At 40.8% G+C, this 12,387-nt stretch overlaps 1 protein-coding gene across 6 annotated transcripts in view; it reads left to right on the top strand.

The window, feature by feature from the left end:
- spats2 (spermatogenesis associated serine rich 2) overlaps positions 1 to 12,387 on the top strand; it is a 141,704-nt gene that overhangs the window by 80,187 nt on the left and 49,130 nt on the right. For all 6 annotated transcript variants that reach the window (XM_043681883.2, XM_043681882.2, XM_043681880.2 and 3 more), the window contains one exon: positions 7,118 to 7,253. In XM_043681883.2, coding sequence (XP_043537818.1) covers positions 7,118 to 7,253 — 136 coding nt within the window. The remainder of the gene's footprint in view (positions 1 to 7,117; positions 7,254 to 12,387) is intronic.

The raw sequence follows: 12,387 nt of genomic DNA on the forward strand, positions 1-12,387 counted from the left end.
ATAAGGGGTAATGCCTTTTAGGTCGTGACGAGTAGAATTTTCTTTCTCTGAGGTCTGTGGAATTCCTCCCCAGAGAGCAGTGGGGGCTGGGATCATTGAATATTTTTGAGGTTGAGGTAGATAGCCTTCAACTTTCTGGTGAGTCAGAATCCATCAGGGTAAACAGGAGTGTGAAGTGGAGATCAGCTATGATACTGTCAAATGGCAGAGCAGGCTCAAAGGGTCAAGTGGCCTACTGCCCCTAATTTGTACACAGTTATATTCATGATGGGCAAGAAATGGGTTAAACAAAGGACTAAAAGTCTGCCAAGATCGTGTCTTACTGACATGCACATGACCTATTGTGTCAAAATGTGTAAGTAATTGCTCAAGAAATTTAGACTGCCTTCTAGCTTCATATCCTTTCTAATGCCTAAAAACAAATTGTAACTAAGATTCTCTATGGAAACTAGCTTAACCACATTGGTGCCTGGGTGCATTTTGATACTATGCACTTTTAAATTTTCAAAAAAAATGATTGATTTGTAAATTAAGTAATTGTAAAGATTTGTCATCTCACAACATACCATTTTTTGAAAATGCTATCGGAAGAGTTTGCATAATTTTAATTTTATTTGTTCGACTTCCAAGAAAATGATTTTGCTGTAAATATCTATGAATGGTTTTCTTTAACTTAGCCAGAATCTATTTTATGTTAGTCTCCTTGAATGTTGGCAAATAGATCCCATCTGAATCCTGCATTTGGTTGACATTGTGTAGTGTTCCTAACTCTGAGGAACTGTGCATGCTGTACAGGTTTTGTAGGGTGTGAAATTGCCGGACTTGTTATTTAAAATCATTGGACCAGTAAGCTGCCAAGTAAAATTATTCAACTACTGTTATCACAACAGTGTTATGTGAGACCATGGCTTAAGTAATGTGCTGGCAAAACAATCCTGTATGGATGCCTATTTCTGTCATATGTCCTACTTGTGCCCTGAGGATTTCCATCATAGCCTAACTGCCACCTCCAGAGTCTTTCTGCCATAGAAAGCTAAACAGTTCTGTAAAAAGACACAAAAAACCTCCAATGTCATATGAAATAAAACAGTGAAGTTGTGATGAGTCAAATTTCAATAACCCAAAACTCTGGTTGTTTTAAAGTTGTCAACCATTCCCAAAGGCAGAAAAGGAAATCCAACAGAAGGATGTCCATGATAAGCAGTTCTGGATTGGTAACTCAAGCCTGTCATGTGATTGTGAAACATGTGGAGTGGAGTTAGATCTTGCTGCAGCATTAAATCATGGGCAAGCCATGAGTTGACATCAGGATTTCTCTGTGAAACTATGATAAAGGTGAAGACAATGTGAAATCGATACCATAATTAGGAAATTGTGGAAAGCGAAAAGTGGATATCACTGGGAAATGGGAGGTTCCACCATTGAATTTGTCAACCACTCTGAAGAACAAGGTGGAAATTTTCGAACAGCTTGACAGGCAGGCATCCTCTCCAGCAGGGTAGAGGATAAAGAATGGCCACCTACCGATACACTGAAGAAGCTCTGCTATGGTCTTCAAGGCAGTTTGAGCAGGGAACATTCTCACAGAGTCATACAGCATGGAAACCGACCCTTTGATCCAACCAGTCCATGCTGAACTAAACTAGTTCCATCTGCCTGCTCCTGGACCATATCCCTCCAAGCCTTTCCTATTCATGTACTTGTCCAAGTGCCTTTTAAATGTTGCAGTTGTACCCACATCCACCACTTCCCCAGGAAGTTCATCCCACACACTAGACAGAGAGAGAGAAGCTTTTATTTGTCACTTCTACCATATACAACTGATACACTTAAAAACGAGACAGTGTTGCTCCAGGACCACGGTGCTACATGGACAGCACAAGCTACACGATCATATAAAGTGCATAAGAAATGCAAAACACGCAAATTGCAGTGTAATAAAAGAATGATAATTAATAGACATTGTTCTAGCAGCAATACAATACAATTCAAGCAAAGGCTTTCTGATGGAAAAAAACTCCAATCGTACAGTGTTAAGGAGTCTGATGGCTTGGGGGAAGAAACTGTTGCACAGTCTGGCCATGAGAGATGGAATGCTCAGGTATCTTCTGCCAGATGGCAGGAGGGAGAAGAGTTTGAGTGAAGGGTATGTGGGGGTCTTCCACAATGCTCTTAGCCTTTCGGATGCAGTGTGTGATGTAAATGTCTGTCATGGAGGGAAGAGAGACCCCAATGATCTTCGCAGCTGTCCTCACTGCCTGTTGTAGAGTCTTACGGTCTGAGACGGTGCAATTCCCAAACCAAGCGGTGATGCAGCAGCTCAGGGTACTCTCAATGAACCCTCTGTAGAATGAGGGGTGGGAGGTGAGCTTTCCTCCGTCTACACAGAAAGTAGAGATGCTGCTGGGCTAACCACCCTCTTTTTTTTAAATCTCTCTCCTCTCACCTTAGAAACGTGCCTCCAGTCTTGAGGAAAAGACAACTATCACTAACTCTGCCTATACCTGTCATTGTTTTGTTTTATAAACTTCTATCAGGTCGCCTCTCAACCTCCTATGCTCCAATGAAAAAAGTCTCGGTCTATCTAGCCTTTCTTTATATTTCAAACCTTCCATACCCGGCAGCATCCTAGTAAATCTCTTCTGACACTCTCGAAATTAATAATATCCTTCCTATAATTGGGCAACCAGAACTGGACACAGTATTCCAGAAGAGGCTTCAAGGATGTCCTGTACAATCTCAATGTAATGTCCCAACTCCTACATTAAAAAGGACCCTGCAATAAAGGCAAGCGTGCCAAATGCTTTTTTAATCATCCTGTCTATATGTGACACAAACTTCAAAGAATTGTGTACCTGCACCCCAAGGTCCCTCTGTTCTACAACACTACCCAAGGCCCTTTCATTAATTGTATAAGCCCTCTACCCTGGTTTGTTGTACCAAAATGCATTTATCCAGATCAGACTCCTTTCCAGTTCAATCCTGGGAAAAGAGCCTGGGCTACAAGGAGCTCAGCTCCAGCGATGAATAGCTGGACTGATCTGAAGACCGGACAAGACCCAACATTGTCTTTTGCACAGGAAATAACAAGGGTGCAGCAGTTCTCATTTAGGCAGTCCCTTGAGTATGAAATTGACTTTCTTCCACGCCAGAGTTGTGTGTCCTGAGGTGAGTAGACCTTGGGGTCTGTACACACTCCCAAAGATGGAGCAGAAGGAGTTTGAAGAGACAGGTGGTGTGTTTGCAGTTGGCCTTTACCTGGACCTGGTGGAGATGCGTGAAATGGTTGTCACCTTCACAGATGCTTTTCAGTTTGGGAAATCTGGGCAAGAGATTCCCACAAATCAGTGGGAATGTTGCATTTATTTTTCAGGAAGTCTTTGGGGATGTCCTTTGAACTGTTTCTCTACCCTTCTGGTAACCACTTACTTGTGACCAGGCTTAGAGGAGGAAACTTGTTTTAAGGACCTTGTCTCAGGCATGCAGACACTGTGGCCTGCTCATCGAAGCTGTTTGACAGTACCTCAAAGCTGATAGTTTGCGAGAGAACACTTTTGAGTGCCTATCCTGCCAATGGATTTACAGGATTTTGTGGATGTTTCTGTGGTGATATTTCTGTGGGGATTTGAGTTGTCATATATTCATGCCAAAAGTGCTTCTCATCTGAAAGCATTTTCAACTTTATTGTGCTGTGCTAGTGGCAGGTACCATGATGGATATTTGTGAACCCCATAAGTTTTTGTGTTGACCGATTCAAAGACTTTCACAGGATCAGTAAGTGGTCATGTACAACATGAGAATGCTATTCCTTGCACTTGAATTTGTTGCACCAGTGAAGATCACATCTGTGATGTTTCTTGACAGGTGAAAACTGTTTTGCAACCCAGAAAGCAGCTCTTCAGTCACTGGGAGACAGTGGTTTAGGTTTAGGGGGTTCCATGCAATGATTTTTCTTGTGGCAGATACCAGGAAGACTTCTCTTTAGTTACCTGCAGTTCAACATGATACCATATTCAAGAAGGGAGACAGTGTCCCTGAAGTCCTCTAGTATGTGCTCCTCCTCCCAGATACATCCCTTAAGAGATCAAAAATCCATGCTAACTCATGCTAATCTACTTGTGACTGACCAAAATAGCGAAGGCACTAAGCCCACCAAGGGAACATTTTGGAGGTGAGTTGAAGGTCAGAGAGAGCACACTAACATCCAAACAGCCCAACTTCAAGAACTATTGACCCACAATATGGCAGTAACATGCCCGCCACACAAATGCCAGGCAATGACCATCACCAGTAAGAGACTATCTAACTACCGCCCCTTGACATTCAATAGTGCTAATATCACTGAATTCCCCCCATCAATATCCTGGGTTTTGCCATTAACTAGAAATGTAATTGGACTCTCCACATAAGCACAGTAGCTACAAGAGCAGGTCAGAGGCTAGGAATATTGCAGCGCATATTTCACCACCTGACTCCTCAAAGCCTGTCCCCCATTTACAAGTCACAAGGCAGGAGTGTGGGAATATTCCCCACTTGCCTTGAACACTCAAACTTGACACCATCCAAGCACCACATCCACAAGTATCCATTCCCTCCACCACCAACGCTCAGTACCATCTACAAGATGCACTGCAGAAATTCATCAAAGATCCTCCAACAGCGCTTTCCATCCCATGACCACTTCCATCTAGAAGGACAAGGGCAGCAGATACATGGAAGCACTACTCCCTGTAAGTTGCCCTCCAAGCCTCTCTGCATCCTTACTTGGAAATATATCAGCTGTTCCTTCACTGTCACTGGGCCAAAGTCCTGGAATTCTCTCCCTAATGGCACTGAGAGTCAATCCACAGAAGGTGAATGCAGCGGTTCAAGGCGGCAGCTCATCACCACCTTCTCGAGGGCAACTAGGGATGGGCAATAAATGTTAACTAGCCAGCAATACCCACATCCCACAAATGAATTTTTTTTTAAATGTGCAATTGTGTATTGGAGATGCCAGCCATTTCCGGACACATTGAATTGGAATAGAAGCAGGACACTCTTGGCCTCTGGTGACTGCCTCAGAAGAAGGTGGTCTGTCCGAGAGCTCCTGTTGGGTAACAGCAGCAAAAAAAAGTAACAAAATTCCTATGCTGTACTTCTGCAGTTGCACAATTGTTTGAGCGTTGCTTTTGTGCATCTATTGAGCAACATGTCAGAATGTAGCAAATTTGTTTAATCTAAAATGTGGAATTAGGCCTAACGTCCCACATAAATTTTGTAATGGAACATTTTAATGAAAATCACATTTGCTTTTTAAGTTTGTTTTCTTTTGGATACCTTGTTCACAAAATGTTAACGAGGTGACACAGTGATGCTTTGCAAACACAGTGGTAAGATCTGTGTGTCATGTCCTGTTCTTGTGTCTAGATCTTGGTGTTCCTGTGTAGATAGTTGAAAACTAATAGGTAGGTGTAAGCGCAAACGTGGATGCCTTTTCCTGTCTGTCCTGTGCAGTAAACTGCTGACAAGCCTCTAATAGCATAAATCTGCCTGTTTAGTCAATGTATAGTTAATTCTTCAGCAAATAAATGAAGAACAATAATATTTGTGCTTCATTGTTTAAACAGTACGGTTTCATTTATCTTCAGTATTGTAGAAATTGTAGAAACGCTACAGCACTTACGGAGTTAATCTGTTAATGATGTCGGATTAAATATAATGTAGTTTCACGTAGACCAATGGGTTTTCTGGGAGATGGCTTGCTCCACAGCAGAGACTACCCCTACTGCATTGAAGATATGTAGCCAGGTAGTTGGTTCTGTATGTGACTACCGCTGGTCAAGTGGCCAATCATTTACTGATCCTCACGAATGCATAAGACAAAACATCTATAAAGACTGTCCAAAGTGAAGATTTATGTACTGTTGCTCTTGTATGTAGAATCAACAGAATCATCTCTCATATGTCCTTTTGTTGTAGAGAGTCTGTAGAATCAATCATCAGCTGTACCAGCTGGAATTTTCCCTAAACCAGCCCACTGTACGTCATGGTAGCCACTGAGATCAAACTTTAGACATCCTTGTTTCCATCTATATCCTGTTATGTCAGCTAATACACAATTACATTCATCTGGTGATCAATGTAACATCATGCCCTGTGGCCCCTGAGAATCGATGACCTATTTAAATTGTAGAATGGCTCAATTATATAGTACTGTAGCACAGCCTGAAGGCTAGGTTCCTCAAAACCAAAATAGAGTCAACTGTAATGTGCAATTGTTTTTCAGTCACCATTTGGGGCTTTATTTATGTTTGTTGAATCCACCTCATACAAGCCACCAAAAATGTATCACAACTCTTCAGGCAATCTGGCCAGTTCCTTTCTTGAAAAAGCATCCTGTGTCCATACTAGTAATATATGTTAACACTGTTAATCCCTTTTAACTGAGGGGGTGGTACACTGTTGGAGGTGGTTATCTTTTGGATGAGATGTGAAATAAAGATCCCTACCTGCCCTCAATTGGGCATCAAATAACCTCACACATGATTTGACGTGCAGCAGAGGACTTCTCAGTACCGGTATTGTGTTCTGACCTGCATTTATCCCTCAGCCAATATCACTGAAACAGAACATCTGCTCCATTGTCTCATTCATATTTATGGGTGTTTACTGATTTAATTGACTGCAGTGTTTCCTACATTATAATAGTGATTACACTTCAAAGGTACTTGCCAGTTTTAAAACACTTGCCACATCCTGAAAGGTGCTAGATAAATACAAATGTTTGTTCTCTTCCCTTTTTTTCTCTTTGTCCTGTTACCTTTGGGATGGTGCAAAAGGCTAGTTATAACATAAATGTTGTAGCTAATAATGTGGTATATTGGAGAACCTCAAGCCGATCTGTAGGTGGGGCAGGTTGTTTCATGGTGGTATCAGTCATCTTTGTGATGAATTGGGGAGCTTTCTCTTTCACATCTTAGCACAATGTGATTGTGTTGCAAGAACACTGATTCTCATGCAAACCGTTGCAGGCCCATTTAGTTGTGTTGGTGGAATTGCTTTGTTTAAAGTTCAACTCACTCCAATATGCCTGTATATTGACGAGCAATTTTCTTTCACCTTTTTGTTTCTCTAGGTACTAATATAGAGAAGTCAGCAAAAGACTTGCAGCGATGTACTGTGTCCCTAGCTAGGTACCGGGCGGTTATTAAAGAGGAAATGGACATTTCTATTAGGAAGATGAAGCTGGCATTTGCTGAACTACAGAACTGGTAGGTCATTCACCAAAAGTAAATATCATTTCATAATCTATTGTTAGGCTACAAATTAACAAATTGATGAAGAAAGAAAAGGATATCACAATTCACATGTATTATGAAACTAAATGAGTAGACAATAATCCACCTTAAATAATTGTCTCCTTTTTAAGATGCTTCATTCTCCTTTTGACATAATTAGGAAGCAGTTGGATTTGTTTGTGGCTTATCTGTCAGAAACATGTTCCATGTTGAGCACATTGTCTGCTATATTGTCATTGCACTCTCCTGTAATAATTGTAGAATGTTTGAGGAGGCGAAGAGGAGTACACTTCAGGAAGTATGTTTAAATGATTGAGCAGGTCTCAAGCATTCAGTAAGGCTTATTGCTCTGTTAGGACATAATTTGGGCTTCTATGTTCCTGACAGTTATTTGGCTAAGATTGCTGAATTGTTCCTATTCTGAATTATGACTAATATATCAATTATACTTGCTGATGGCAATACCAAATGTTGTTCTTAAATAATTATCTTGGTGGAGGTTTCAGCATTTTGGATTTGCTTTGCATCAAAGATTTGTTGATGTCTGTTTTACGTATATTTATGACTCCACTGAATCATTTGGAAAATATGTCTAAGAATTACCTAAATGCAGATTGAGGTGGTCAAGGCAGGATAAGTCACTACTGAGCAGGATCAAGCCGTTCAGGGAAAGTGTAATCACTGTGCAATTGATATATTTCAGGCAACATGACTGTAAACTGAACTTGATTTTGTCACCAAACCCTTGCATCCCTACTGTGTGTCTTTAATCATATCCTGTTGCCTGACCGCACCCATAACAAATAATGATCTTTAATAGAAGTGTAAACAAATTTCAACAAGTGCAATTAAGTCAAAATCTGTATGTGTAATTGTCTTGTGGAGCACTTCCAGCAACTACCTTCTATAACCTTTCAATATTTATAACCCTATACAGTTGTCCAATTCTACTCCTTACCTCAAACTGAGAAATTACTATCCCTGCAAAACGAATCATGTCACCCCACCCTTCCGCAATGTTGTTTTTTATGATGCCATACATTTAATTTTGCACTCTTCAGGAGGAAAGGTGACTTGTTCACAGGAATCTACAAGTCTAACTTTAAATTCATCAGCTTATCATATCATATGGAAAGTTGTTGGGAGAGTCCACATTTGAAGTATTCAGACGGATTATGCCCCAAATCTCTATCCCAGTGGTGTTTGATGTGCTTCTATCATTTTGAAATTATAATGGCTGTTCAAATATATGTGCGTAAGCATCGCTGTTGTTAGTTCTTGCATTTTCTAATCAATGCCTTTTGAGACTCATTCAAGCCTACTGTATATCATGTCTATCACCATAACCTAATGCATAGTCAGTCACTCTGGTGAATACCCAAATGCAAATCTCCTGATAAATCTACCAGCAACACAATATAATCTGTGCAAAAATGGCTACATCAATACTGCAAGTGATTGGAGCAAGCACTCATGGGCCATTTCTTCACAACATCCTCCAATCCATGAAGACATAAAATAGGACGAACCACAGTGAACATCTTTTATCATATTTTTCTAAAAATGCCAGATTGAGTGAATCTCCGATCAAAACAAACACAGATCTTGTACTCTGAGTACATATATTCAATAGCTACCTGGCACAAAGAAGATGGTTGTGGTTGTTGGAGGTCAGTCACTTCAACTCCAGGACATCACTGCAGGAGTTCCTCAGGGTACTTTCCTCAGCCCAACCATCTTCAATTGCTTTATCAATAACCTTTGCTCCATCATAAGGTCAGAATGTTCACTGATTGTACAATGTTCATCATTTTCAACTCCTCAGGTACTGAAGCAATCCTTGTCCAAATGCAGCAAGACCTGGACAATATCCCGGCTTGGGCTGTTAAGTGAGAAGTAACATTTCTGCCAAATAGGTCCCAGGCAATGAGCATCTCGAACAAGAGTGGGTCCAGTCATTTACCCTGACATTCAATGGTATTACCGTTACTCAATCTCCTATTATCAACATGCTGAAGGTTGTCAGTTGTCAGAAACTGAACTGGACCAGTCCTATAAATACTGGAGTTACAAGACCGAGTCCAAAGGCTGGGAAATCTATGGCAATTAACTCCCCTCCTGACTCCCCAAAGCCTGTCCCCTATTTACGAGGCACAAGTCAAGAGTATGATGGAAAAGCCTCACTTGTCTGGATGAGCGCATCTCCAACAATGCTCAAGAAGCTTGACCATCTAGGACAAAGCAGCCCATTTGGTTGACACCCTATCCAACACCGTAAACATTTATTCCCTTCATCAATGGCAGTCGTGTTTACCATCTACAAAAAGCATTTTCAGTAACTCGTCAGTGCTCCTTCAACAGCACCTTTCAAACCCACAACCTGTACTATGTAGAAGAACAAGGGCTGCAGACTGTGGGAACACCACCACCTGCAGGTTCTGGTCTAAATTGCACACCTTACTGACGTAAAGATACATGCCTGTTCTTTCAGTGTCACTGGGTCAAAATACTGGAGCTCCCTCTCTAACAGCATTCTGGGTATCCCTTTACCCCATAGACTGCAATGGTTCTAGAATGTGCCTGACCACTTTCTTAAGGCAATTAAGAATGATCAATAAATGCTGACCTAGTCAACAATGCTCACGTCCTGTGAAACAATAAAAAAATACAGTCCAGAATTGGCTGTTACACCCCAGAGCTTCCAGCATCATGAATTCCATAAGACACTTGGTAGAAAGTCTTACAAAAATCTTTGGAATCCTGTGACTAAGGTTTATCTGCACTAAGAGAATACTTTATTATAATGTGGTACCTATTTGCAAACTTTATAAAACAAACTAGTACAGCCTATGTGCAGAGGCAATTTTAAAGGGTGCATTGGCCAAAGTAATCATTTTCTTTTTCACCTAACTGAAATCGTTGAAATTTCTACACCAGCAAAAGTTAAATTATTACCAATAAGATGGTGATTTTTGTTTGTAATTTTAGGATCCTGTAACTTAGAGGTGAATTATTACCCTCAAATCTTCATTTTATGGACATTAAGAAAATACTTGACATAATTCATGGTAGTCATAGAGAACATGAGGATAAGTCATATTTGTGGTGATTTGTTGTGGTTGAGTTTGAAGTTTCAGTTTAACCTAACAACTGGAAAGAGTTTAGAAGAAATTTACAAGGATGTTGCCAGAATTCAACAGTCTGAGTTATAAGGAGAGATTGGACAAGCTGGGACTTTTTTCTTTAGAACGTAGAAGACTGAGGAAGGCCCTTATAGAGGTGTATAAGATCATGAGAGGCATGGATAGGGTGAATGCACTCAGTCTTTTTCCCTAGGTTGGGGAATTGAGGATTAGAAGGCATCAGTTTAAGGTTAGAGGAAAGAATCAAAGTGCACCTTAGAGGAACCTTTTTTTACGCAGGGTGGTACGTATATATGGAGTGAACTGCCAGCAGAAGTAGGTTAAGCAGGTACATGAACAACACTTAAAAGGTGTTTGGACAAATACAGAGGAACCTCAATTATCTGGCATTCGATTATCCAAATATCGGATTATCTGGCAAGACCGCAAGGTCCCAATGCTTGGATAAACTATGTTATCCAGCATTCGATTATCCGGAATTCAATTAACCAAACAAATACTCCCCACCCGCATCCTTCGGATAATCAAGGTTCCTATGTATATGGATAGGAAAGGTTTAGAAGGATATGGCCCAAGTCCAGGGAAATGGGATTAGTGTGGATGGACGTTTTGGTCGGCATGGATCAATTTGGGCCAAAGGGCCTGGTTCCATGCTATAGGACTCTGACTCTATAAGAAATGAAGGTGGTCAGATTATTTGGAATAAAATTTGCTGTGAATCACATTGTATTCTACAGTATGAATATGAGGGATTTGAATCACTTGGAGTCACTTTTACAAAATGGATTTTATTCTCAGATATTGTAGTACTTGCTGGACGAGTGCTTATCTCTTGGCTTTCTAATGTGTTATTTCACAGGTTTCAAGTCACTGCGCAGTTTTTGGACCTTTTGAGAGTTTTGATGATGTAGATCTACAGAACAACGGCAAAAATCATATACTTTTGGCAGTAGCCTGAGGTTATATTTCTAGGACAAAGAGAAGCAGTAATTGTACTCTATAGTATTATAATTGGTAAAATCAAAAGCTAAAATTCAGTCACTAAAATTCCACAAAGATTGAAGTCTGCATATGTTTTTAAAATCTTAATGTGCTGGACTACAGATTTATCTGTCTTTTGTGGAACCTTCTTCTACAACGGGCAGCACTGTGGTTAGCACTGCTGCCTCACAGCACCAGAATCCCAGGTTCGGGCAACTATCTGTGTGGAGTTTGCATATTCTCCCTGTGTCTGCGTGGGTTTCCTCCGGGTGCTCCAGTTTCTTCCCACAGTCCAAAAATGTGCAGGTCAGGTGAATTGGCCATTCTAAATTGTCCACAGTGTTAGGTGCATTAGTCAGAGGGGGGGGGGGGGGGGGTTACTCTTCAGAGGGTCGGTGTGGAGTTGTTGGGCCGAAGGGCCTGTTTCCACACTGTAGGGAATCTAGTCTAATCAAACTTAAAGGTTATTGTAACCCCTCCTTCCACCTGGGTTCATTTACTCCGCTTCAACCTACCTGTAATTTGTGGTTATCTGCACCTGTTTATTGCTAAGCAACAGGATTTAGAAAGTCCATTCCTCAAATGTCATGTGATTTACATGAAAACTGAACTTTAAACTAATTAGAAGGGTAGGGCCACACTGGAGGTACTACTTAGTATTTTGTTACTGAATTTTAACAAAGAAAAATTACAAGTTGCATTAGAGCAACATACACTTTTACACAGTGGTTGGATTCAAGTTTGGTTTCCTTCAGGATAAGGCTGAGGTTGTATGAAGTTAAAAACAGTGGATGTCCATAGAGATTTGGGCATTCAGGTGTATAGATCTGCAAAATTTCATGAGCAGGTGCAGACCACAATTAAGAAAGCTAACCGAATGCTGGCTGTTCTGTGTAGAGGACTGGAGTACAAGGACACTGATGTCATGCTGCAGTTCTACAAAAATCTTGGTTAGACCTCACTTGGAGTACTGAGAGCAGGTT

This window comes from Chiloscyllium plagiosum, unplaced genomic scaffold, assembly GCF_037043375.1.
Source record: "Chiloscyllium plagiosum isolate Xiang-an unplaced genomic scaffold, Cpla_swu_hap1 HiC_scaffold_53X, whole genome shotgun sequence".
NCBI lineage: Eukaryota > Metazoa > Chordata > Chondrichthyes > Orectolobiformes > Hemiscylliidae > Chiloscyllium > Chiloscyllium plagiosum.